Source organism: Cherax quadricarinatus, chromosome 24 (assembly GCF_038502225.1).
Source record: "Cherax quadricarinatus isolate ZL_2023a chromosome 24, ASM3850222v1, whole genome shotgun sequence".
Classification (NCBI taxonomy): domain Eukaryota; kingdom Metazoa; phylum Arthropoda; class Malacostraca; order Decapoda; family Parastacidae; genus Cherax; species Cherax quadricarinatus.
The window spans coordinates 19,610,932-19,635,184 of NC_091315.1; the positions used below are offsets into that span (position 1 = coordinate 19,610,932).

A 24,253-nucleotide genomic window follows, 5' to 3' on the forward strand; every position below is an offset into this window, starting at 1 on the left:
GAGATTGAGATTGATATTTCTGTTTATGGTCAAACGGGTGAGTGAGTGTAAGTGTGAACCACCAGGTGGTATTCGTATTATTAGTTGACAGGGTGTATCAGGGAGATAAGATGTTTTCTGATGGTAGTTTTGAAGGTGATGAATGTGTCTGCAGTTTTGGAATTTTCAGGTAGGGTGTTCCAGATTTTAGGGCCTTTGACATACATTGAATATTTGTAAAGGTTTAGTCGGACACGGGGAATGTCATAGAGATGTTTGTGTCTGGTGTTGTGCCTGTGGGTTCTGTCACAACTATCAAGAAATCGTTTTAGGTCAAGGTTAATATTGGAATTTAAGGTCCTGTAGATGTAGATTGCACAGTAGTAAGTGTGGATGTACTGAACAGGGAGTAAGTTTAGATCTATGAAGAGTGGGGGGGTGTGTTGCCAGGGATGGGATTTAGTGATTATTCTTACTGCGGCTTTTTGTTGGGTTATTATTGGCTTTAGGTGTGTTGCTTCAGTTGAACCCCAAGCACAGATAGCATAGGTGAGGTATGGATATATAAGTGAATGGTATAGTGTGAGAAGGGCAGTTTGCGGCACGTAGTATCATATCTTGGAGAGGATCCCAACCGTTTTGGATACTTTTTGGTTATGTGTTGGATATGGGTGCTGAAGTTCAGGTTGTTGTCGAGGTATAGGCCTAGGAATTGCCCTCATTATGCCTGGTAATTAGAGTGTTGTCGATCTTAATGTTAATTTGCGCATCTCCTGCTCTGCTACCAAACATAATGTAGTAGGTTTTGTCAACATTATGCGTAAGTTTATTGGCTGTCATCCAAGTCGATATTTTGATCAGCTCCTCATTAACAATGGTGTTGAGGGTTGGAAGATTAGACAAGGATAATATAAAGGTTGGAGTTGAATATACAAACTTGAAAATTTGGCAACAAAATGTTATGAAAAGAATAAAATAATGATTAATGTACAAAAGTAAAATTGACTGATAGTAAATATGGTGTTTAATAAAATTTTAGTAAGTAATAATGATTACAAAAAAAGATTAGTTAGCAAAAAAAAAAAAAAGTGAAAAAGTAATGTTTATTTCAAGTATTAAATTTTAAGAACAGTTATTTGGATTCAATATTGCACTGGTAGTTATACTAGAGGTTATTTGGCAGTACAATGTATTTAAGAGTAATCTAAGATAGTAAATGTGGTATTAAAACAGGTTATGGTAATTAGACAAGTAATGGTAATTAAATGATGTCAAAAATGTTAAGAGTAAATTGTACTGATAGTAAAAATGGTAATTAATTATTAATTTTAGTAAGCAATATCAATTAATAGTATTTAAAAAAATATGAGGTAGTAATATGGACAGAGAAAGTATCAATTCAGCTAATATTTAAGCAAACAATAGTAAATAAGAAAATTACATAAGGTGACTTATGCTTACTAGTAAAAATCACATAATGAGGTAGTTGATTATTTAATTACTAAGAGATTGTACTATGAAATTTGAACAATAATGGAACAAGACATACACTAAATTGTGGGTGCTGGTGTTTGTTGATGATATTGAAGAGAGTGGAGAGTCGTGTTTGGCCCTACTGGGCTGAGGTGGATGGTAGAGGTTCTGGTACTGAAGTTGTTGGTTGTACTGGAGTGCGCATAAATTCTGAAATGGATTTCTGGGCTATTTTACCCTGCAGTACATTATACAGCTGATGGTAAGGCATCAGCATCTACTCTAGACACCGTTTCAGAGCACTGCTTCTAGATTTGCAATCTATTACTCTAACCATCTATCTTGTATTAGCACTAATTGCTTTAGTGATGAATATGGGGAATACATTTTTGCTAATTTTACTGTAAAAAAAACCTCAAGACGCCTATAACAATAGGTGCCATATACCGGATACCCCACACAAACATCCCAAACTTCAGTGAGAATCTAAAGTCACTAATAACAAACAGACAAATGAACAAGCACCACCTTCTCTTAGCTGGAGACTTCAATATCAACCTTGGCCTACCAGATGATCAGACTGTAACTGATTTCATCAACAATATGAACAACACACTTCTCATACCAACAATAACAAAACCAACCAGGCTGACTGAGACAAGTGCAACCATAATAGACCACATATGGACCAATGTACTAGCCCCCCTTAAATCAGGGATAATCACAGACAGCACTACTGACCGCTACCCAACCTTCCTCTTAACAAACATTACTAAGCCACCACTCGAATACAACAAAGTTTCATTTAGACTCCATGACGAGGCGTCAATAAGGAATTTCACAGCAGACCTAGAGACTGTTGACTGGCCTACAGAATTCTCCAATGCCAATGGTATTGACGATTGAACAGACATTTTTCTCAACAAAATACTTAGACTATACAACAAACATTGTCCTATCAAAACGAAACAGATCACGAATAAATGGCTTGGTTACCCATGGCTAACCAGCAGCATTCTGAAATCTATTGATAAGAAACACCAGTATGAAAAGCAATATAGACAGGGCTTAATACACAAAGATATTCTTAAACAATATTCAACAGTTCTCACCAAATTAATAAAGAAAGCCAAACAACTGTACTACTCCAGCAGATTCACTGACACAAGAGGAGATATAAAAAATACCTGGAAAACACTTTCCCAGATTCTGGGGACCCACAAACTGAAAAAAAACAAGAATATTGTTCAAACTAAACCTCATGAAACAGCACTGCGTCCCACTGATACAGCTAACAAGATAAACGACTTCTTCTCAAACATAGGATCTAATCTCACCAGTAAAATCCCACGTATCAATGCCTGTGCCGGGGACTACCTAGATGGGAATTTCCCAAATTCCTTCTATCTTGTACCAACTGAGCCCACTGAAGTCACCACGATCATAAAGTCACTTAAAAATAACTCGGTGAATCTGTCTCATGTTCCACCATTATGGTACAAGCGAGCGGCCCATGTCCTTTCGCATGCTATTACATTACTTTTTAACAAGTCACTAGAAACTAGCACTTTCCCGACACTACTCAAGACAGCAAGGGTTACACCAATACATAAAGGTGGTGACCCTACAGACATAAACAACTATAGGCCAATATCAAACTTACCATTGCTATCCAAAATCTTCCAGAAACTCGTGCACAGGAGACTATACTCATTTATATCATCACAAAACATACTCAACCCCTGCCAATTTGGATTCAGGAAAAATAAAAGCACTTATGATGCAATTATAAAATTGCTAGACCTGCTTTACACAGCATTGGAAAATAAGGAATATCCACTAGGAATTTTTATTGACCTAAGAAAAGTGTTTGACACAGTAGACCACGGCATCCTTCTCCACAAACTTGACCACTATGGTATAAGAGGCCATGCGCTTGCATATTTTAAATTCTACCTTTCTAATAGGTATCAGTGTCACCATTAAAGACACAGCCTCATCAATACGGCCACTTGATACTTGGGGTGGCCCGGTGGCCTGGTGGCTAAAGCTCCCGCTTCACACACTGAGGGCCCGGGTTCGATTCCCGGCGGGTGGAAACATTCAACACGTTTCCTTACACCTGTTGTCCTGTTCACCTAGCAGCAAATAGGTACCTGGGTGTTAGTCGACTGGTGTGGGTCGCATCCTGGGGGACAAGATTAAGGACCCCAATGGAAATAAGTTAGACAGTCCTCGATGACGCCCTTACTTTCTTGGGTTATCCTGGGTGGCTAACCCTCCGGGGTTAAAAATCCGAATGAAATCTTATCTTATCTTATCTTAGTTGCACAGGGAAGTGTCCTTGGACCCCTGCTCTTCCTCATTTACATCAATGATCTTCCAAACATATCCCAACACCTGAAACCCATTCTCTTTGCTAACTACACGACTTATGTCATCTCCCACTCTAATCTTGCCACCCTCAACACCATTGTTAACGAGGAGCTGTTCAAAATATCGACTTGGATGACAGCCAATAAACTTACACTTAACACTGGCAAAACCTACTATGTTTGGTAGCAGAGCAGGTGTTGCACAACTTAACATTAAGATCGACAACACTCTAATTGCCAGACATAATGATGGCAAATTCCTTGGCCTATACCTCGACAACAACCTAAATTTCAGCACCCATATCCAACACATAACAAAAAAAGTATCCTAAACGGTGGGGATCCTCTCCAAAATACGATACTACATGCCGCAAACTGCCCTTCTCACACTATACCATTCACTTATATATCCATACCTCACCTATGCTATCTGTGCTTGGGGTTCAACTGCAGCAACACACCTAAAGCCAATAATAACTCAACAAAAAGCCGCAGTAAGAATAATCACTAAATCCCATCCCTGGCAACACACCCTCCCACTCTTCAAAGACCTAAACTTACTCCCTGTTCAGAACATCCACACTTACTACTGTGCAATCTATATCTACAGGACCTTAAATTCCAATATTAACCTTGATCTAAAATGCTCTCTTGATAGTTGTGACAGGATCCACAGGCATAACACCAGACACAAACATCTCTATGACATTCCCTGTGTTTGACTAAACCTTTACAAAAATTCAATGTATTTCAAAGGACCTAAAGTCTGGAACACCCTACCTGAAAACTCTAGAACTGCATACACATTCATCACTTTCAAAACTACAGTTAGAAAACATCTTATCTCCCTGATACACCCCGACAACTAACTACATGATAACCACCTGGTGGTTCAAAATTACACTCACTCTCCCACTGACTATAAACCCAGAAATACTAATCTTAATCTTAAAATAATAAATCCTAACTAGTCATAAGTTTACCTATGATACTCCAATATAGACACTTTGTATTGTGCCAAAACAAAAGCATTCACATTGCTAAACTCACAAATTATGATGTAGTCACTTAGCCTTAATACATAATCTGTAAGGATTTAATGTTAAGAAATAATCTAAGTCTGCTCGAAATTCCTAGCCATGCTAGGCGTCCTAGTGGCTCCCTCTGTAATTAGTATTTTATAACATTTAAACCACACAATACCCAAAACCTGTAAACCCCACATTTTATTTATTTATTTATTTATTTATAATTTGAGCACACATACAGAGGTACAAAAAAATACAGATAAGAGCAGCATGCCAAAGCCACTTATACTATGCATAGCATTATGGGCTGGCTTAAAATTAACTTAAGATTAACTAAGCAATGATGAAATCAGTGAAAACCATTAATGTAAACTGATTACTATAAAGCACAAGTGAGTATTACAAAGACAGGTCATATGGTTGCATGCATTGTTGTAAATTCAGTAGAATGGAGTATTCTGTTAGGTAGTGTATTTAAAAAATAATAAAGTTAGATTGGGTTTTAGGTTTAACATTTATGTGATATAATTGTGAGAAACATTTAAGATATACAATTTATAAGGTTCAGTTATTCAGTATTTATTTGGTTTTGGGTGAGTAAGTGATCTTTGAGAAGAGACTTGAATTTATAAACAGGTAGTGTTTCTTTTATATTTACAGGTAATGAATTCCAGATTTTAGGGCCTTTTATGTGCATTGAGTTTTTGCATAGCGTGAGATGGACACGAGGAATATCAAAGAGTGATCTGTGCCTTGTGTTATGGTCATGTGTTCTGTTGAGGTTGGCAAGGAGATGTTTGAGGGGAGGGTTAATATCAGAGTTGAGTGTTCTATGTATGTAATAGGTGCAGTAATAAGTATGGATGTTTTGTATGGTGAGTAGGTTGAGTGTATTGAATATTGGTGGAGTGTGCTGCCTGTAGTGAGAATTTGTTATCATTCTAACTGCAGCCTTTTGTTGGGTAATTAGTGGTCTGAGATGGTTACTTGTTGTTGAGCCCCATGCACAAATTCCATAGGTGAGATAGGGGTAAATAAGAGAGTGATATAGGGCCAGGAGGGCTGACTGTGGAGCATAGTACCGTATCTTCGATAGTATGCCTACAGTCTTGGAAATTTTCTTAGAAATTTGTTGTATATGTGTATGAAATTTGAGTCTATTATCAAGGTGGATTCCTAAGAATTTTCCCTCTGTTAGCTTTGTGATAGGTGATCCGTTTATCATTATGTTAAGAGGGACATCTGTAGCTCTGTTACCAAACTGAATGAAGTAGGTTTTGTCAATGTTTAGTGTAAGTTTGTTAGTACTCATCCAGGTAGATATTTTCTGTAATTCGGTATTTACAGTATCTGACTGCAGCCTTTTGTTGGGTGATTAGTGGTCTGAGATGGTTTATTGATGTTGAGCCCCATGCACAAATTCCATAGGTGAGATAGGGGTAAATAAGTGAGTGATATAGGGCCAGGAGGGCTGACTGTGGAACATAGTACCGTATCTTCGATAGTATGCTTACGGTCTTGGAATTTTTTTTTGGAAATTTGTTGTATATATGTTTGAAATTTGAGTCTATTATCAAGGTGGATTCCTAAGAATTTTCCCTCTGTAAGTTTTGTGATAGATGATCCATTTTTCATTATGTTTAGAGAAACATCTGTAGCTCTGTTACCAAACTGAATGTAGTAGGCTTTGTCAATGTTTAAAGTAAGCTTGTTGGTCCTCATCCAGGTTGATATTTTCTGTAATTCGGTATTTACAGTATTGGCTAGCATGACTGGGCTCAGGTGAGAGTAGACATATGTAGTGTCATCTGCAAATAGTGTGAGTTTGAGTAGTTGTGATGCATTTGGTAGGTCATTTATATATATGAGAAAGAGAAGAGGGCCTAGGACACTTCCCTGTGGGACACCAACTGTAATTGGCTGTGCGGAAGAGTTTGCCCGATTTGTGTACACATATTGGCTTCTGTTGCTGAGGTATGACTTTAGGTAGTTGAGGGAGTGCCCTCTTATACCATAGTGTGACAATTTTATGTGGAGCAAGTCATGGTCAACTGTATCGAAAGCTTTACGTAAGTCAATGAAGATCCCCAGTGGGACTTCTTTTTTCTCTATTGCTGTAAATATGTTCTAGCATGTGGATAATAGCATCATTAGTATTTTTATTAGGCCTGAACCCAAATTGACAGGGGTTGAGTATGTTGTGGGAGAAGAGGTAGGAATAGATACGCTTATGGATTAATTTTTCAAAGATTTTAGATAGAGGGTGTAAGTTGGATATTGGCCTATAGTTATTCAAGTCTGTGTGGTCTCCTCCTTTATGGATCAGGGTGACCCTTGCTATTTTGAGAACTGTAGGAAAGGTAGAGGATTCAGTGGATTTGTTAAAGAGTGTTGCAATGATTGGTGATAGCACCTGTGACACTTTTTTGTATATAATGAGTGGTAAGGTATTTATCAATTCTATGGTTAACCTCATCCTTCATAAATCCATTCCCTGACAAGTTAACTCCCAAATATCTGAAAACATTCACTTCTTCCATACTCCCTCTCTCCAATGTGATATCCAATTTTTCTTTATCTAAATCATTTGATACCCTCATCGCCTTATTCTTATCTATGTTCACTTTCAACTTTCTAACTTTACACACCCTCCCAAACTCATCTACTAACCTTTGCAACTTTTCTTTAGAATTTCCCATAAGCGCAGTATCAGCAAAAAGTGTCAACATTACACATCCCTGTCTAAGACCTACTTTCACCAGGAAGTAATCTCCCTCTCTTCTACACACCCTAACCTGAGCCTCACTATCCTCAGAAACTCTCTTTACAGCATTTAGTAAATAACTACCTATTCCATACACTTGCAACATTTGCCATATTGCTCCCCTATCCACACTATCATATGCATTTTCTAAATCTGTAAATGCAATGAAAACTTCCCTACCTTTATGTAAATACTGTTCACTTATATGCTTCAATGTAAACACTTGATCTCACATCCTTTACCCATTCTAAAGCCTCCTTGCTCATCTGCAATCCTACTCTTTGTCTTACTTCTAATTCTTTCAATAATAACCCTACCATACACTTCACCTGGTATACTCAGTAAACTTATTCCCCTATAGCCTCCAGGTAAACTCTAGGCTATGAATAACACCACTACCTCTTCCTGTCTATATATAGCCGTCCTGCTCCACTTCTGGTTAGTGTGACTTTGTAAATGGTCCAAGTTGGACCGAAACGTCGTCATAAGCTCCTCTCTTCTATGTGCGGGTTATTTGTGTATTATCTTAATAGTTCTTGGTCTTATTACTTTTCCTTTTATATCCATGGGGAAGTTTAATAAGAATCTTTCCTCCGTAAGCCATGCCTGTTGTAAAAGTCAACTAAAATGCCAGGAACAATGGGCTAGTAACCCCTTTTCCTGTAAAGATTACTAAAAAGAATAAGAAGATGTAGTGGAAGTTTTAGCAGTAAAGGTCGAGAACCAAAACCTAGTCATTGTGGTAGTCTACAAGCCTCCGGATGCAACATCCCAGCAATTCCAGGAACAGCTGTTAAAAATTGACCACTGTCTGGAAAACCTTCCAGCTCCTGCACCCAACATCTTGCTCCTGGGGGATTTCAACTTAAGGCACCTAAAATGGAGGAATATAGCAAATAATATTGTTGCAGTAATAACACCAGGAGGCAGCTCTGATGAAAACTCACACTCACGCGAGCTTTTAAATCTCTGCACAAAATTCAATTTAAACCAGCAAATAATAGAGCCTACTAGACTGGAGAATACACTAGACCTCATCTTCACTAACAATGATGATCTGATAAGAAATGTCACCATATCAAAAACAATATACTCAGATCACAACATAATTGAGGTTCAGTCATGTATGCGCGGAGCCCCAGACCGACATAATGAGATTAGTCACGAGGGAGCATTCACCAAATTCAACTTCAATAACAAAAACATAAAGTGGGACCAAGTAAACCAAGTCCTAACCGATATAAGCTGGGAAGATATACTAAGCAACACAGGCCCCAACTTATGCCTAGAACAGATTAACTCGGTGGCACTCGATGTATGCACAAGGCTTATTCCTCTAAGAAAAAGGAGGAGTAGATGTAAAACAGAAAGAGACAGGCGCTCCCTTTACAGGCGATGGAAAAGAATAACAGAGCGGCTAAAAGAGGTCAATATATATGAAATGCGTAGGGAGACACTGGTCAGAGAAATAGCAAGCATCGAACTTAAGCTAAAAGAATCCTTTAAGAGTCAGGAATCGCGGGAAGAACTAAAAGCCATAAATGAAATCGAAAGAAACCCAAAGTATTTCTTCTCCTATGCCAAATCAAAATCGAGAACAACGTCCAGTATTGGGCCCCTACTTAAACAAGATGGGTCCTACACAGATGACAGCAAGGAAATGAGTGAGCTACTCAAGTCCCAATATGACTCAGTTTTTAGCAACCTGCTAACCAGACTGAGAGTCGAAGATCAAAATGAATTTTTTATGAGAGAGCCACAAAATTTGATTAACACAAGCCTATCCGATGTTATCCTGACACCAAATGACTTCGAACAGGCGATAAATGACATGCCCATGCACTCTGCCCCAGGGCCAGACTCATGGAACTCTGTGTTCATCAAGAACTGCAAGAAGCCCCTATCACGAGCCTTTTCCATCCTATGGAGAGGGAGCATGGACACGGGGGTCGTCCCACAGTTACTAAAAACAATAGACATAGCCCTACTCCACAAAGGGGGCAGTAAAGCAACAGCAAAGAACTACAGACCAATAGCACTAACATCCCATATCAAAAATCTTTGAAAGGGTCCTAAGAAGCAAGATCACCACCCATCTAGAAACCCATCAGTTACACAACCCAGGGCAACATGGGTTTAGAACAGGTCGCTCCTGTCTGTCTCAACTATTGGATCACTACGACAAGGTCCTAAATGCACTAGAAGACAAAAAGAATGCAGATGTAATATATACAGACTTTGCAAAAGCCTTCGACAAGTGTGACCATGGCGTAATAGCACACAAAATGCGTGCTAAAGGAATAACAGGAAAAGTCGGTCAATGGATCTATAATTTCCTCACTAACAGAACACAGAGAGTATTCATCAACAGAGTAAAGTCCGAGGCAGCTACGGTGAAAAGCTCTGTTCCACAAGGCACAGTACTCGCTCCCATCTTGTTCCTCATCCTCATATCCGACATAGACAAGGATGTCAGCCACAGCACCGTGTCTTCCTTTGCAGATGACACCCGAATCTGCATGACAGTGTCTTCCATTGCAGACACTGCAAAGCTCCAGGCGGATATCAACCAAATCTTTCAGTGGGCTGCAGAAAACAATATGAAGTTCAACGATGAGAAATTTCAATTACTCAGATATGGTAAACATGAGGAAATTAAATCTTCATCAGAGTACAAAACAAATTCTGGCCACAAAATAGAGCGAAACACCAACGTCAAAGACCTGGGAGTGATCATGTCGGAGGATCTCACCTTCAAGGACCATAACATTGTATCAATCGCATCTGCTAGAAAAATGACAGGATGGATAATGAGAACCTTCAAAACTAGGGAGGCCAAGCCCATGATGACACTCTTCAGGTCACTTGTTCTATCTAGGCTGGAATATTGCTGCACACTAACAGCACCTTTCAAGGCAGGTGAAATTGCCGACCTAGAAAATGTACAGAGAACTTTCACGGCGCGCATAACGGAGATAAAACACCTCAATTATTGGGAGCGCTTGAGGTTCCTAAACCTGTATTCCCTGGAACGCAGGAGGGAGAGATACATGATTATATACACCTGGAAAATCCTAGAGGGACTAGTACCGAACTTGCACACGAAAATCACTCACTACGAAAGCAAAAGACTTGGCAGACGATGCACCATCCCCCCAATGAAAAGCAGGGGTGTCACTAGCACGTTAAGAGACTATACAATAAGTGTCAGGGGCCCAAGACTGTTCAACTGCCTCCCAGCACACATAAGGGGGATTACCAACAGACCCCTGGCAGTCTTCAAGCTGGCACTGGACAAGCACCTAAAGTCAGTTCCGGATCAGCCGGGCTGTGGCTCGTACGTTGGTTTGCGTGCAGCCAGCAGCAACAGCCTGGTTGATCAGGCTCTGATCCACCAGGAGGCCTGGTCACAGACCGGGCCGCGGGGGCGTTGACCCCCGGAACTCTCTCCAGGTAAACTCCAGGTAGAAGAAAATTGTCAAAGTGGGAAGTCTGAATGTGTGTGGATGATGTGCAAATGATAAGAAAGAGATGATTGTGGATGTTATGAATGAGAAGAAGCTGGATGTCCTGGCTTTAAGTGAAACATAGCTGAAGGGGGTGGGAGAGTTTCAATGGAGAGGAATAAATGGGATTAGGTCAGGGGTTTCAAATAGAGTTAGAGCTAAAGAAGGAGTAGCAATAATGTTGAAGGATAAGCTATGGCAGGAAAACAGGGACTATAAATGTATTAATTCAAGGATTATGTGAAGTAAAATAAAGATGGGATGTGAAAAGTGGGTTATAATAAGCATGTATGCACCTGGAGAAGAGAGAAGTGTAGAGGAGAGAGAGAGATTTTGGGAAATGTTGAGTGAATGCATGGGGAGTTTTGAATCAAGTGTGAGAGTAATGGTGGTTGGGGATTTCAATGCTAAAGTGGGTAAAAATGTTATGGAGGGAGTAGTAGGTAAATTTGGGGTGCCAGGGGTAAATGTAAATGGGGAGCCTTTAATTGAGCTATGTGTAGAAAGAGATTTGGTAATAAGTAATACATATTTTATGAAAAAGAGGATAAATAAATATACAAGGTATGATGTAGCACGTAATGAAAGTAGTTTATTAGATTATGTATTGGTGGATAAAAGGTTGATGGGTAGGCTCCAGGATGTACATGTTTATAGAGGGGCAACTGATATATCGGATCATTATTTAGTTGTAGCTACAGTTAGAGTAAGAGGTAGATGGGAAAAGAGGAAGGTGGCAACAACAAGTAAGAGGGAGGTGAAAGTGTATAAACTAAGGGAGGAGGAAGTTCGGGCGAGATATAAGCGACTATTGGCAGAAAGGTGGGCTAGTGCAAAGATGAGTAGTGGGGGGGATGAAGAGGGTTGGAATAGTTTTAAAAATGCAGTATTAGAATGTGGGGCAGAAGTTTGTGGTTATAGGAGGGTGGGGGCAGGAGGAAAGAGGAGTGATTGGTGGAATGATGAAGTAAAGGGTGTGATAAAAGAGAAAAAGGTAGCTTATGAGAGGTTTTTACAAAGCAGAAGTGTTATAAGAAGAGCAGAGTATATGGAGAGTAAAAGAAAGGTAAAGACAGTGGTGAGAGAGTGCAAAAGGAGAGCAGATGATAGTGGGAGAGGCACTGTCAAGAAATTTTAATGAAAATAAGAAAAAAATTTGGAGTGAGTTAAACAAGTTAAGAAAGCCTAGGGAAAGTATGGATTTGTCAGTTAAAAACAGAGTAGGGGAGTTAGTAGATGGCGAGAATATTTTGAGGAACTTTTAAATGTTAAGGAAGAAAGAGAGGCAGTAATTTCATGCACTTTTCTGGGAGGTATACCATCTTTTAGGAGTGAAGAAGAGCAGAATGTAAGTGTGGGGGAGGTACGTGAAGCATTACATAGAATGAAAGGGGGTAAAGCAGCTGGAACTGATGGGATCATGACAGAAATGTTAAAAGCAGGGGGGGATATAGTGTTGGTACTTTTGTTTAATAAATGTACGAAAGAGGGAAAGGTACCTAGGGATTGGCGGAGAGCATGTATAGTCCCTTTATATAAAGCGAAAGGGGACAAAAGAGACTGTAAAAATTATAGAGAAATAAGTTTACTAAGTATACCAGGAAAAGTGTACGGTAGGGTTATAATGGAAAGAATTAGAGGTAAGACAGAATGTAGGATTGCGGATGAGCAAGGAGGTTTCAGAGTGGGTAGGGGATGTGTAGATCAAGTGTTTACATTGAAGCATATATGTGAACAGTATTTAGATAAAGGTAGGGAAGTTTTTACTGCATTTATGGATTTAGAAAAGGTATTTGATAGAGTGGATAGAGGAGCAATGTGGCAGATGTTGCAAGTATATGGAATAGGTGGTAAGTTATTAAATGCTGTAATGAGTTTTTATGAGGATAGTGAGGCTCAGGTTAGGGTGTGTAGAAGAGAGGGAGACTACTTCCCGGTAAAAGTAGGTCTTAGACAGGGATGTGTAATGTCACCATGGTTGTTTAATATATTTATAGATGGGGTTGTAAAGGAAGTAAATGCCAGGGTGTTCGGGAGAGGGGTGGGATTAAATTTTGGGGAATCAAATTCAAAATGGGAATTGACACAGTTACTTTTTGCTGATGATACTGTGCTTGTGGGAGGTTCTAAAGAAAAATTGCCAAGGTTAGTGGATGAGTTTGGGAATGTGTGTAAAGGTAGAAAGTTGAAAGTGAACATAGAAAAAGAGTAAGGTGATGAGGGTGTCAAATGATTTAGATAAAGAAAAATTGGATATCAAATTGGGGAGGAGGAATATGGAAGAAGTGAATGTTTTCAGATACTTGGGAGTTGACATGTCGGCGGATGGATTTATGAAGGATGAGGTTAATCATGGAATTGATGAGGGGAAAAAGGTGAGTGGTGCATTGAGGTATATGTGGAGTCAAAAAACGTTTTCTATGGAGGCAAAGAAGGGAATGTATGTAAGTATAGTAGTACCAACACTCTTATATGGGTGTGAAGCTTGGGTGGTAAATGCAGCAGCGAGGAGACGGTTGGAGGCAGTGGAGATGTCCTGTTTAAGGGCAATGTGTGGTGTAAATATTATGCAGAAAATTCGGAGTGTGGAAATTAGGAAAAAGTGTGGAGTTAATAAAAGTATTAGTCAGAGGGCAGAAGAGGGGTTGTTGAGGTTGTTTGGTCATTTAGAGAGAATGGATCAAAGTAGAATAACATGGAAAGCATATAAATCTATAGGGGAAGGAAGGCGGGGTAGGGGTCGTCCTCGAAAGGGTTGGAGAGAGGGGGTAAGGGAGGTTTTGTGGTCAAGGGGCTTGGACTTCCAGCAAGCGTGCATGAGCGAGTTAGATAGGAGTGAATGGAGACGAATGGTACTTGGGACCTGACGATCTGTTGGAGTGTGAGCAGGGTAATATTTAGTGAAGGGATTCAGGGAAACTGGTTATTTTCATATAGTCGGACTTGAGTCCTGGAAATGGGAAGTACAATGCCTGCACTTTAAAGGAGGGGTTTGGGATATTGGCAGTTTGGAGGGATATGTTGTGTATCTTTATATGTGTATGCTTCTAAACTGTTGTATTCTGAGCACCTCTGCAAAAACAGTGATAATGTGTGAGTGTGGTGAAAGTGTTGAATGATGATGAAAGTATTTTCTTTTTGGGGATTTTCTTTCTTTTTTTGGGTCACCCTGCCTCGGTGGGAGACGGCCGACTTGTTAAAAAAAAAAAAATTTACAATCTCTTTTGTCCCCCTTCCCTTTATATAAAGTAACTATACATGCTCTCTGCCAATCCCTAGGTACCTTCCCGTCTGTCATACATTTATTAGAAGAAAATATCAACCACTCCAACAATATATCCCATCCCCCCTGCTTTTAACATTTCTGTCATGACCCCATCATGAATCCTGTGATACTCCAATACTGAAACTATGTACTGTGCCAAAACAAAAGCATTCACATTGCTAAACTCACAAACTAGTATTTAGTCACTTAACCATAATACCAACTTACCTCATAATTTGTAATATTTTAAAATTAAGATTTAAACTAAGTCTGCCCGAAATGCCTAGCCATGCTAGGTGTTCTAGTGGTACACTCTGTAATCATTATTTTACTGCATGTATACCACACAATAACCAAATTCTGTAAACTCAGCATTGTAATCCTTATAGAGAATAAACTTTGAATTTGAATCAGTTCCTGCTGCTTTACCCCCCTTTCATTTTATGTAATGCCTCACACACTTCCCCCCACACTCACCTCCTGCTCTTCTTCACTCCTCAAAAAATGTTATACCTCCCTTACCAGTGCATGAAATTACTGCCTCCCTTTCATCATCGACATTTAAAAGTTCCTCAGAATATTCCCGCCATCTACCCAATACCTCCAGCTCCTCATTTTCTAACTCCTCTATTCTGTTTTTAACTGATAAATCCATTCATTCCCTAGACTTTCTTCTTTATGTCACTCCAAATTTTTTTCATTTTTTCAGCAGAATTTCTTGCCAGTGTCTTGCCCACTCTTTCATCTGCTCTCTTTTTGCACTCTCTCACCACTCTCTTCATCTTTCTTTTACTTTCCATATACTTTGCTCTTCTTACAACACTTATACTTTATAAAAACCTCTCATAAGCTACCTTTTTCTCTTTCATCAAATCCTTTATTTCATCATCCCACCAGTCACTCCTCTTTCCTCCTGCACTCGCCCTCCTATAGCCACAAACTTCTGCCCCACATTCTAATAACTGCATTTTTAAAACTATCCAAGCTCTCTTCAACCCCCCCACTACTCATACTTGCATTAGCTCACCTTTCTGCCAATAGTTACTTATATTTCACCCTAACTTCCTCCTCCCTTAGTTGATACACTTTTGCCTCTCTCTTACTTGCTGTTGCCATTTTCGTTTTGTCCCATCTACCTCTAACTCTAACTGTAGCTACAACTAAATTATGATCCGATATATCTGTTGCCCCTCTATAAACATGTACATCCTGAAGCCTACCCATCAACCTTTTATCCACCAATACATAATCTAACAAACTACTTTCATTACGTGCTATATCATACCTTGTATACTTATTTATCCTCTTTTTCATAAAACATGTATGTATTACTTTTTTTTTTACCAAACCTCTTTATACACATACCTCAGTTAAAGGCTTCCCATTTTCATTTACCCCTGGAACCTTTAATTTACTCTCCACAACATTTTTACCGATTTTAGCATTGAGATCCCCAACCACAAGTACTCTCTCACTTGGTTCAAAACTTCCCATGCACTCAGTCAACATTTCCCAAAATCTCTCTCCTCTACCCTTCTCTCTTCTCCAGGTGCATAAACACTTATTATAACCCACTTTTCACATCCAGCCCTTATTTTACACCACATAATCCTTGAATTTATACATTTATATTCCCTCCTTTTCCTGCCATAACTTATCCTTCAACATTATTGCTACTCCTTCTTTAGCTCTAACCCTATTTGAAACCCCTGACCTAATCCCATTTATTTCTCCACACTGAAACTCTCCTTCCCCCTTCAGCTTTGTTTCACTTAAAGCCAGGACATCCAGCTTCTTGTCATTCATAGCAACCACAATCATCTCTTTCTTATCATTCGCACAACATCCACGCACATTCAAACATTCCACTTTGACGGTTTTCTTCTTATTCTTTTTAGTAAGCTATACAGGAAAAAGGGTTACTAGCTCATTGTTCCCAGTATTTTAGTTGACTTTTACAACACTCATGGCTTACGGAGGGAAGATATTTATTCCACTTCCCCATGGGTATGAAATGAAAAGCACTAAGAACAAGAACTATTAAGATAAAATCAAAGAAAACTCAAATGAGTGTGTATGCATAAACGTGTACATGTATGTGTAGTGTGACCTAAGTGTAAGTAGAAGTAGCAAGGTGTACGTCAAGTCTTGCATATCGGTAGATGATTTCCCTATTACAAGACACACTGAAGGTAAATTTCTAGATCTTCTCCTTGATTGTAATCTTAAATTTCATTCCCACATCCAGTATACATTAGACCGTCATTTAGTACGAGTTTATTTGACACAATTAGGGTATAGCGCGGTTGAAGAATTGCGGCTCAATTTTATGTAACGTGTCATGAAATTTAATTTAACATGGTTCACATTGTGGGAAGGAAAAAAACTGTCCCTGTCCCTGGCTGCTTTGTTGTGGATCAGCAGGGGAGACCTCCTGCCATCCCCCCCCCCTTCCAACACCACCCCACCATGCCAGCATTTGTACTTCATACGGGTCCAGTCCAACTTCTCTGCAACAATCTTGTCATTGTGACTTGTGTTTTGATCTTTTTATTACTATATCTTGTATCTGCTAAGTAGTCATGATGTCCAGTAGGCATATCAGTGTTGCTCAAAGTGGTAAGTCTTAGAATTAATGAAATAAACAAAGATATTAGACAAGACATAACCTGTGGCCATAATGAAGTGTAAACATAAAGAGATAAACATAAGTTTGTGTGACTGACTGACTTACTGAATGACTTGACTGAATGATTGACTGACTTACTGAATGACTGACATACTGAATGACTAACTTTCTGAATGACTGACTTGACTGACTTTCTGAATGACTTGACTGACTTACTGAATGACTTGACTGACTTACTGAATGATTTGACTTAGTGAATGACTTACTGAATGACTTGAAAGAATGATTGACTGACTTGCTGACTGAATGCTTGACTGACTTACTGAATGACTTGACTGACTTACTGAATGACTTGACTGACTTACTGAGTGACTTGACTGACCTACTGAATGACTTGACTGACTTACCAAATGACTTGACTGACTTACTGAATGACTTACTGAATGACGTAACTGACTGACTTACTGAATGACTTGACTGACTTACTGAATGACTTGACTGACTTACTGAATGACTTAACTGACTTACTGAATGACTTAAAGTTAGACACTCCAGTACAACCATCGACTTCAGTACCAGAACCTCTGTCATCCACCTCAGTCCAATAGGGCCACAGTATAACTCTCCACTCTCTTCACAATTATCCACAAACACTAGCACCTACAATTTAAGGTAAGAAATGCTATTATTTCTATTACATTTGTAGTCTTCACCCTTTGACTGCCGCAAGCCCCTTTCTGAAACTGTCATTCTATGTCGAAAAATTTTTGGAAAAAAAAAAAATTATTTTTTCATATAAAATGATAGAGAATCTTTTCCCGATGGTAATGACACCAAAAGTACGAAATTTGATCGAAAACTTACCGCGAAGTTAGCAATCTTGGTGATACATATGCATCAGTGATTTTGCCGACATTGAGCCCTTATTTTCGGCCAATTCCAGTCGACTAAACTCATAGCTATTTCTTTAGAACTCCATTTTTTCTATCAATTGAGTACAAGAAACCACCCATTTACCGATTTCAACTAACCAATAAATTGGTCAGAAATTGGCAATTTGGCCAATTTCACGCAAATTAAAAAAGATGCCAATTTCAAAATAGGGTCCTGAATAAACAATGCAGACATTCTTGGCACTAAAATAACATATCATCTGTTCATTAGTCATGTCTCTAGGCCCCTCTTATATTACTCTTGCTTTCTATTTTGATTTTTATTCATACAAAAAATAGAAGATTTACTGTTATGCAGACTACTGCCTTATTGTAAAAATGGTATAAATAATATCAGTGCACTAGTAAAAGAATATTAGACTCCCCAGTTGACATGTATTGGACGTGTGGTGTGATTTGCTTTCTCTTGAACATTGGTAAAAATCGAATATTTCCTCTACTTTGAGCTCAATTTCAAGGTCGTTTTCATTTTGAAACTAATCAAAATCATCTCTATTACTGTAATATGTTTTCCATTCTATCAAATGAAACCCAGAAAATAAGAATACAACCATAAATACTATACGAAAATGCACCTCAAAGTCGGCGTTTTAATCCAGAAACACACTCAGAGTTTTTTTTTTTCTCATTATGCTCTGTATGCTACCGGATTTTTTTTATACAGTGCACACTGACCACAGAGACCCATTCTCTTACATGTGGGCCTACCAGCTTTCTCCTGCTTGATTTGAAGCCACTAGAATTATTGAGTATATATACTTCCGAAACACTGGCTTGTAAGACGTATATATATGGCCAAAACAGTCAAAGGGTTAAAACCCATTCTTCATACCCATAAAAGTGTGTTGGTACCATTATACTCTGGTACATTCCCGTTTTTGCCTCCCCTGATAAGTTTCATTGCCTTCACAGATACCTCAGTGCACCACCCACTTTTTTTTTCCTCATCAGTTCTGTGGTTCACTTTGTCTTTTGTAAACCTGTCTGCCAACAAGTCTGCTCCCAAATATCTGAAGACATTCGCTTCCTCTATGCTCCCTGCTTCCAATCTGATATCCAATCTTTTATTACCTAAACATTTTGTTACTTTCATCACCTTGCTCTTTCTTATGTTCACTTTTAATTTCCTTCCTTATATACTCCCCCAAATTTGTCTACCAACTTCTCTTCAGTGTCTCTCAAAAGCAAAGAGTCATTGGGAAAAAGTAAATAACAGCTCCCAGTTTGTATTAAATTTTTTTATTCTTTTAATCCCGAACCTTTCCCTGACACCCTGTTACTCACATCTTTTTCAATCCCATCTATAAATGTTTTAACATTTATATCATAATTCCCTGTCTAAGGTCTACCTCTCTCCTACATACCCTTACCTAAGCCTCATTGTCCACATAAAAATTTATTGCTGAAGGACGGAAAAAAAAACAGTTACTTCTAGGTAATTTTTCCAGATCTAGAATTGGTTTCATTGTCATCTTGTATTAATTGTAAACCTGATACATATTGTCCTTTCATTTATTTTTTGTATATTGATGAAAGGACTTGCATTACCACAGTTGAAACATGCACATGTTATGATTACTCTGCCAAAATGACTTTTCTCCTTTCCCACCCCAGAGTGATCAACAGGGCCCCAGGTCTCAAACTGGTGGTGCAGACATTACTTTCATCGCTTCAACCCATCGGCAACATAGTCCTCATTTGTTGTACATTTTTTATAATTTTTGGAATCCTTGGTGTACAGGTAGGTCCTTTTTTTATATTCTTTCTGGTTTAGACTAATATTTTTGTAAGTACATAGACAATCATGTAAATGCTAATTAATGTACTTACAAATATGTATTTACTGATCTGTTATATAACACTTCGTAACTTCAAAAATAGTCTTTAAATATATGGATGGACAAATGCTAAAAATAATAAAAAGCTTTTAACAACAATGTTAGAATGTAATTGGAATATGCAGCAGTGTTATTGTGTGTTACTAAAACACATATGGATAAGCTAGATAAAAGTCCAAAGGCAGTCTGCAAAATGGCTCCTAGAGCTAAAAAAAAAAAAAGTTATGAAGAAAGGCAGGAAGCATCACTAGGCATGCCATTACTGGCTGATAAGAGAACATAATACACAATAACTACTTACAAGATCCTGAGATAATTTAATAGAATTGGTAAGGAATATATACTAACATGAGGCCGTGTAAAGAATTCACCTTGTCGGTATTGTGTACCATTGATATACAGCTTGTCAGACAACAACATCGTGGAATCTTGGTACAGAGGACATTACCACAACTTACTAATTCTTGGTCCAACTCTTGGGTATAACTTACTCACACTGGGAAGTTCCTCCTGCCAATGACAGTGCCTTTGTCTGCTGTAACTCCTGATTCCAGTGCATGCCATATCTTAGTGTCAAAGACCCAATTTTTTTCCAGAGCAAGTTTCAAAAATTTACCCAGCATCTTGGACACCAAATTACCATTTATCTGTTATTAAAAATTTAACCAATCAGAATTGGGGAGGCGTCCTCGACACTGTAAAATACGGTAAGCACCAACTTTCCTGTACGTGCTTCATGTTCTTAAGACTATGGTGCTCATAACCTGCTCCTAGGCTAGGCTGAGGGACTGATTGCCTCATCTTCCACTGTCTTCTGTCTTCATGTATTGATAAAGCCACTGGATGGTGAAATCTCTACAAGAAGTTGCTAGTAAATGAAATCAAAAGAAACCCAAAGTATTTCTTCTCCTATGCCAAATCAAAGTCGAGAATAATGTCCAGTATTGGGCCCCTACTTAAACAAGATGGGTCCTACACAGATGACAGCAAGGAAATGAGTGAGCTACTCAAGTCCCAGTATGACTCAGTTTTTAGCAAGCCGCTAACCAGACTGAGAGTCGCCACAGAATTTGGTTAACACAAGCCTATCTGATGTTATCCTGATGCCAAATGACTTCGAACAGGTGATAAATGACATGCCCATGCACTCTGCCCCAGGGCCAGACTCATGGAACTCCGTGTTCATCAAGAACTGCAAGAAGCCCCTATCACAAGCCTTTACCATCCTATGGAGAGGGAGCATGGACACAGGGGTCGTCCCACAGTTACTAAAAACAACAGACATAGCCCCACTCCACAAAGGGGGCAGTAAAGCAACAGCAAAGAACTACAGACCGATAGCACTAACATCCCATATCATAAAAATCTTTGAAAGAGTCCTAAGAAGCAAGATCACTACCCATCTAGAAACCCATCAGTTACACAACCCAGGGCAACATGGGTTTAGAACAGGTCGCTCCTGTCTGTCTCAACTATTGGATTACTACAACAAGGTCCTAGATGCACTAGAAGACAAAAAGAATGCAGATGTAGTATATACAGACTTTGCAAAAGCCTTCGACAAGTGTGACCATGGCGTAATAGCGCACAAAATGCGTGCTAAAGGAATAACAGGAAAAGTCGGTCGATGGATCTATAATTTCCTCACTAACAGAAAACAGAGAGTAGTAGTCAACAGAATCAAGTCCGAGGCAGCTGCGGTGAAAAGCTCTGTTCCACAAGGCACAGTACTCACTCCCATCTTGTTCCTCATCCTCATATCTGACATAGACAAGGATGTCAGCCACAGCACCGTGTCTTCCTTTGCAGATGACACCCGAATCTGCATGACAGTGTCTTCCATTGCAGACACTGCAAGGCTTCAGGCGGACATCAACCAAATCTTTCAGTGGGCCGCAGAAAACAATATGAAGTTCAACGATGAGAAATTTCAATTACTCAGATATGGTAAACACGAGGAAATTAAATCTTCATCAGAGTACAAAACAAATTCTGGCCACAAAATAGCGAAACACCAACGTCAAAGACCTGGGAGTGATCATGTCGGAGGATCTCACCTTCAAGGACCATAACTTTGTATCAATCGCATCTGCTAGAAAAATGACAGGATGGCTAATGAGAACCTTCAAAAGTAGGGATGCCAAGCCCATGATGACACTCTTCAGGTCACTTGTTCTATCTATGCTGGAATATTGCTGCACACTAACAGCACCTTTCAAGGCAGGTGAAATTGCTGACCTAGAAAATGTACAGAGAACCTTCACGGCACGCATAACGGAGATAAAACACCTCAGTTACTGGGAGCGCTTGAGGTTCCTGAACCTGTATTCCCTGGAACACTGGTGGGAGAGATACATGATTATATACACCTTGTGAAGGCTTACTCAGCCCTGTAACAACTTCAGACAGTATTACCAAGGCTGGCTCCTCCTCAGGAAAATTAGTGAATAGAAAAAGAAATAATAACAGACAAATATAAACACTATTATATAGAAAATATAAAATGTAAAACACTTAAATATGAAATATTAATCCTACATTAAAGAAAATTAAAAATTAAAAATATAAATGATAACTGAATTCAACGCTAATATGTATATGGGTGTCTGGTGTTGGTGACACTGTTGTTGAAATCGTAGCCATTGCTGATGATGAGGGGGGGGGGTTGCAGGTGTTGGTGACCACCACTACTGGCTAGTTCTTCACAGATTAACGCTGTGAGTATTATCCAGATGACAGGAAAGCAGGTTCTTTACCGCTGCAATGATGTGGGGTTACGTCCTGCAATTTCATACAGGTGCACAGGTAGTTCAATACAAAATGGGGACGTCTCCAGGACGTTAGTCCTTCTCCTGTTCTTATCGTTGATTGACAGGTGACCCTCACTGTCATCCAAGCTGAAAAGATAGACAGGTTACCCACTGCTTAAATAATCACTCCCCATGGCAGTGTACATTACTCAAAAGACGTGGTGATTATTACAACAGTCAACCTAGAGCAAGACTGAAAGGACTAAGTTTATTATTGGTCAAAAGTGAAGCTTTTAACCAATAAATCCACTAGAATACAAGGCAGGCATGTACTTACAGTAGTGTTGGGAGCTGTGAGTCGAGTGATTTACATTTTGACCAGAGCCCCACACGTCACCTTTCGGGGGGGGGGGAGAGGGAGGGGAAGGGATAGCGGGAGCTAGACTGACCCTACGTTAACAAGCAGCCGGCAATGAAACTATCACTTTCGGGGAGGGGGAAGAAAGGCGGGAGCTTGACTTACCCTACCTTAACTAGTAGCTGGTAATGAAACTATCGTTACTATATCTCTACTCCTATCTATTGAACTTTTCCCTCACACACCTGGAAAATCCTAAAGGGACTAGTACCGAACTTGCACACGAAAATCACTCACTACGAAAGCAAAAGACTTGGCAGACGATGCAACATCCCCCCAATGAAAAGCAGGGGTATCACTAGCACGTTAAGAGACCATACAATAAGTGTCAAGGGCCCGAGACTGTTCAACTGCCTCCCAGCATACATAAGGGGTTACCAACAGACCCCTGGCAGTCTTCAAGCTGGCACTGGACAAGCACCTAAAGTCGGTTCCTGACCAGCTGGGCTGTGGCTCGTACGTTGGTTTGCGTGCAGCCAGCAGTAACAGCCTGGTTGATCAGGCTCTGATCCACCAGGAGGCCTGGTCACAGACCGTGCCGCGGGGGTGTTGACCCCCGGAACTCTCTCCAGAGCATAGGCAAGGGATCATTTGGTGTTGTCTAATTCTTCATCTTATCAGTATTGTATACCATTGATATGCAACTGTCTTATCAGAAGGGTGCTGATATCACAGTTCAGATGACCCTCCAAACCACAACATCCCTGTTCCTCCTTCAGAGTATGGGCACTGTACTTCCCATCTCCAGGACTCGAGTCTGGCTAACCAGATGCATAGGTGGCTATAGAAATAAATAACAGTAAAGGATATAGTTCTGAGTAAAGAAAACATGGTACTACTGGCTCTCAGGGTAGCTGCAGCCTTTGGTGCAAACAGTAGGCAGTACTTGGTCACTATCATGGTTGGAGTTTCTGTATGGTAATAGATAGACAATTAATGGAGAGCATTCATAAGCTCAGGATAAGGAAGAGAGATGCTCTCTTTTACAGTGCAAATTAGCTTTAATAATAGCATATATTAAAACAATTATAATGATGTTAGAATATAATAGAGTGGATAAGGGATCAGTGTGGCAGATGTTGCAAATGCATGAAATAGGAGGTAGATTACCAAAGGTTGTAATAAGTTTTTATGTAAATAATGATGCTCAGGTTAGAGTTTGTGGGAGAGAGGGGGATTATTTTCCAGTAAAGATAGGTTTTACACAAGAATGTTTAATGTCACCATGGTTATTTAACATATTGATGGGGTTGTAAATAAAGTGGTTGCTAGGGT

The 24,253-nt window shown here is 39.4% G+C and overlaps 1 protein-coding gene across 2 annotated transcripts in view; it reads left to right on the top strand.

Annotated features, from left to right (window-relative positions):
• Positions 1-24,253, top strand: part of Ca-alpha1T (Ca[2+]-channel protein alpha[[1]] subunit T) — a 658,731-nt gene that overhangs the window by 624,235 nt on the left and 10,243 nt on the right. For both annotated transcript variants that reach the window (XM_070088225.1, XM_070088226.1), the window contains one exon: positions 19,587-19,713. In XM_070088225.1, the coding sequence (XP_069944326.1) occupies positions 19,587-19,713 (127 nt within the window). The remainder of the gene's footprint in view (positions 1-19,586; positions 19,714-24,253) is intronic.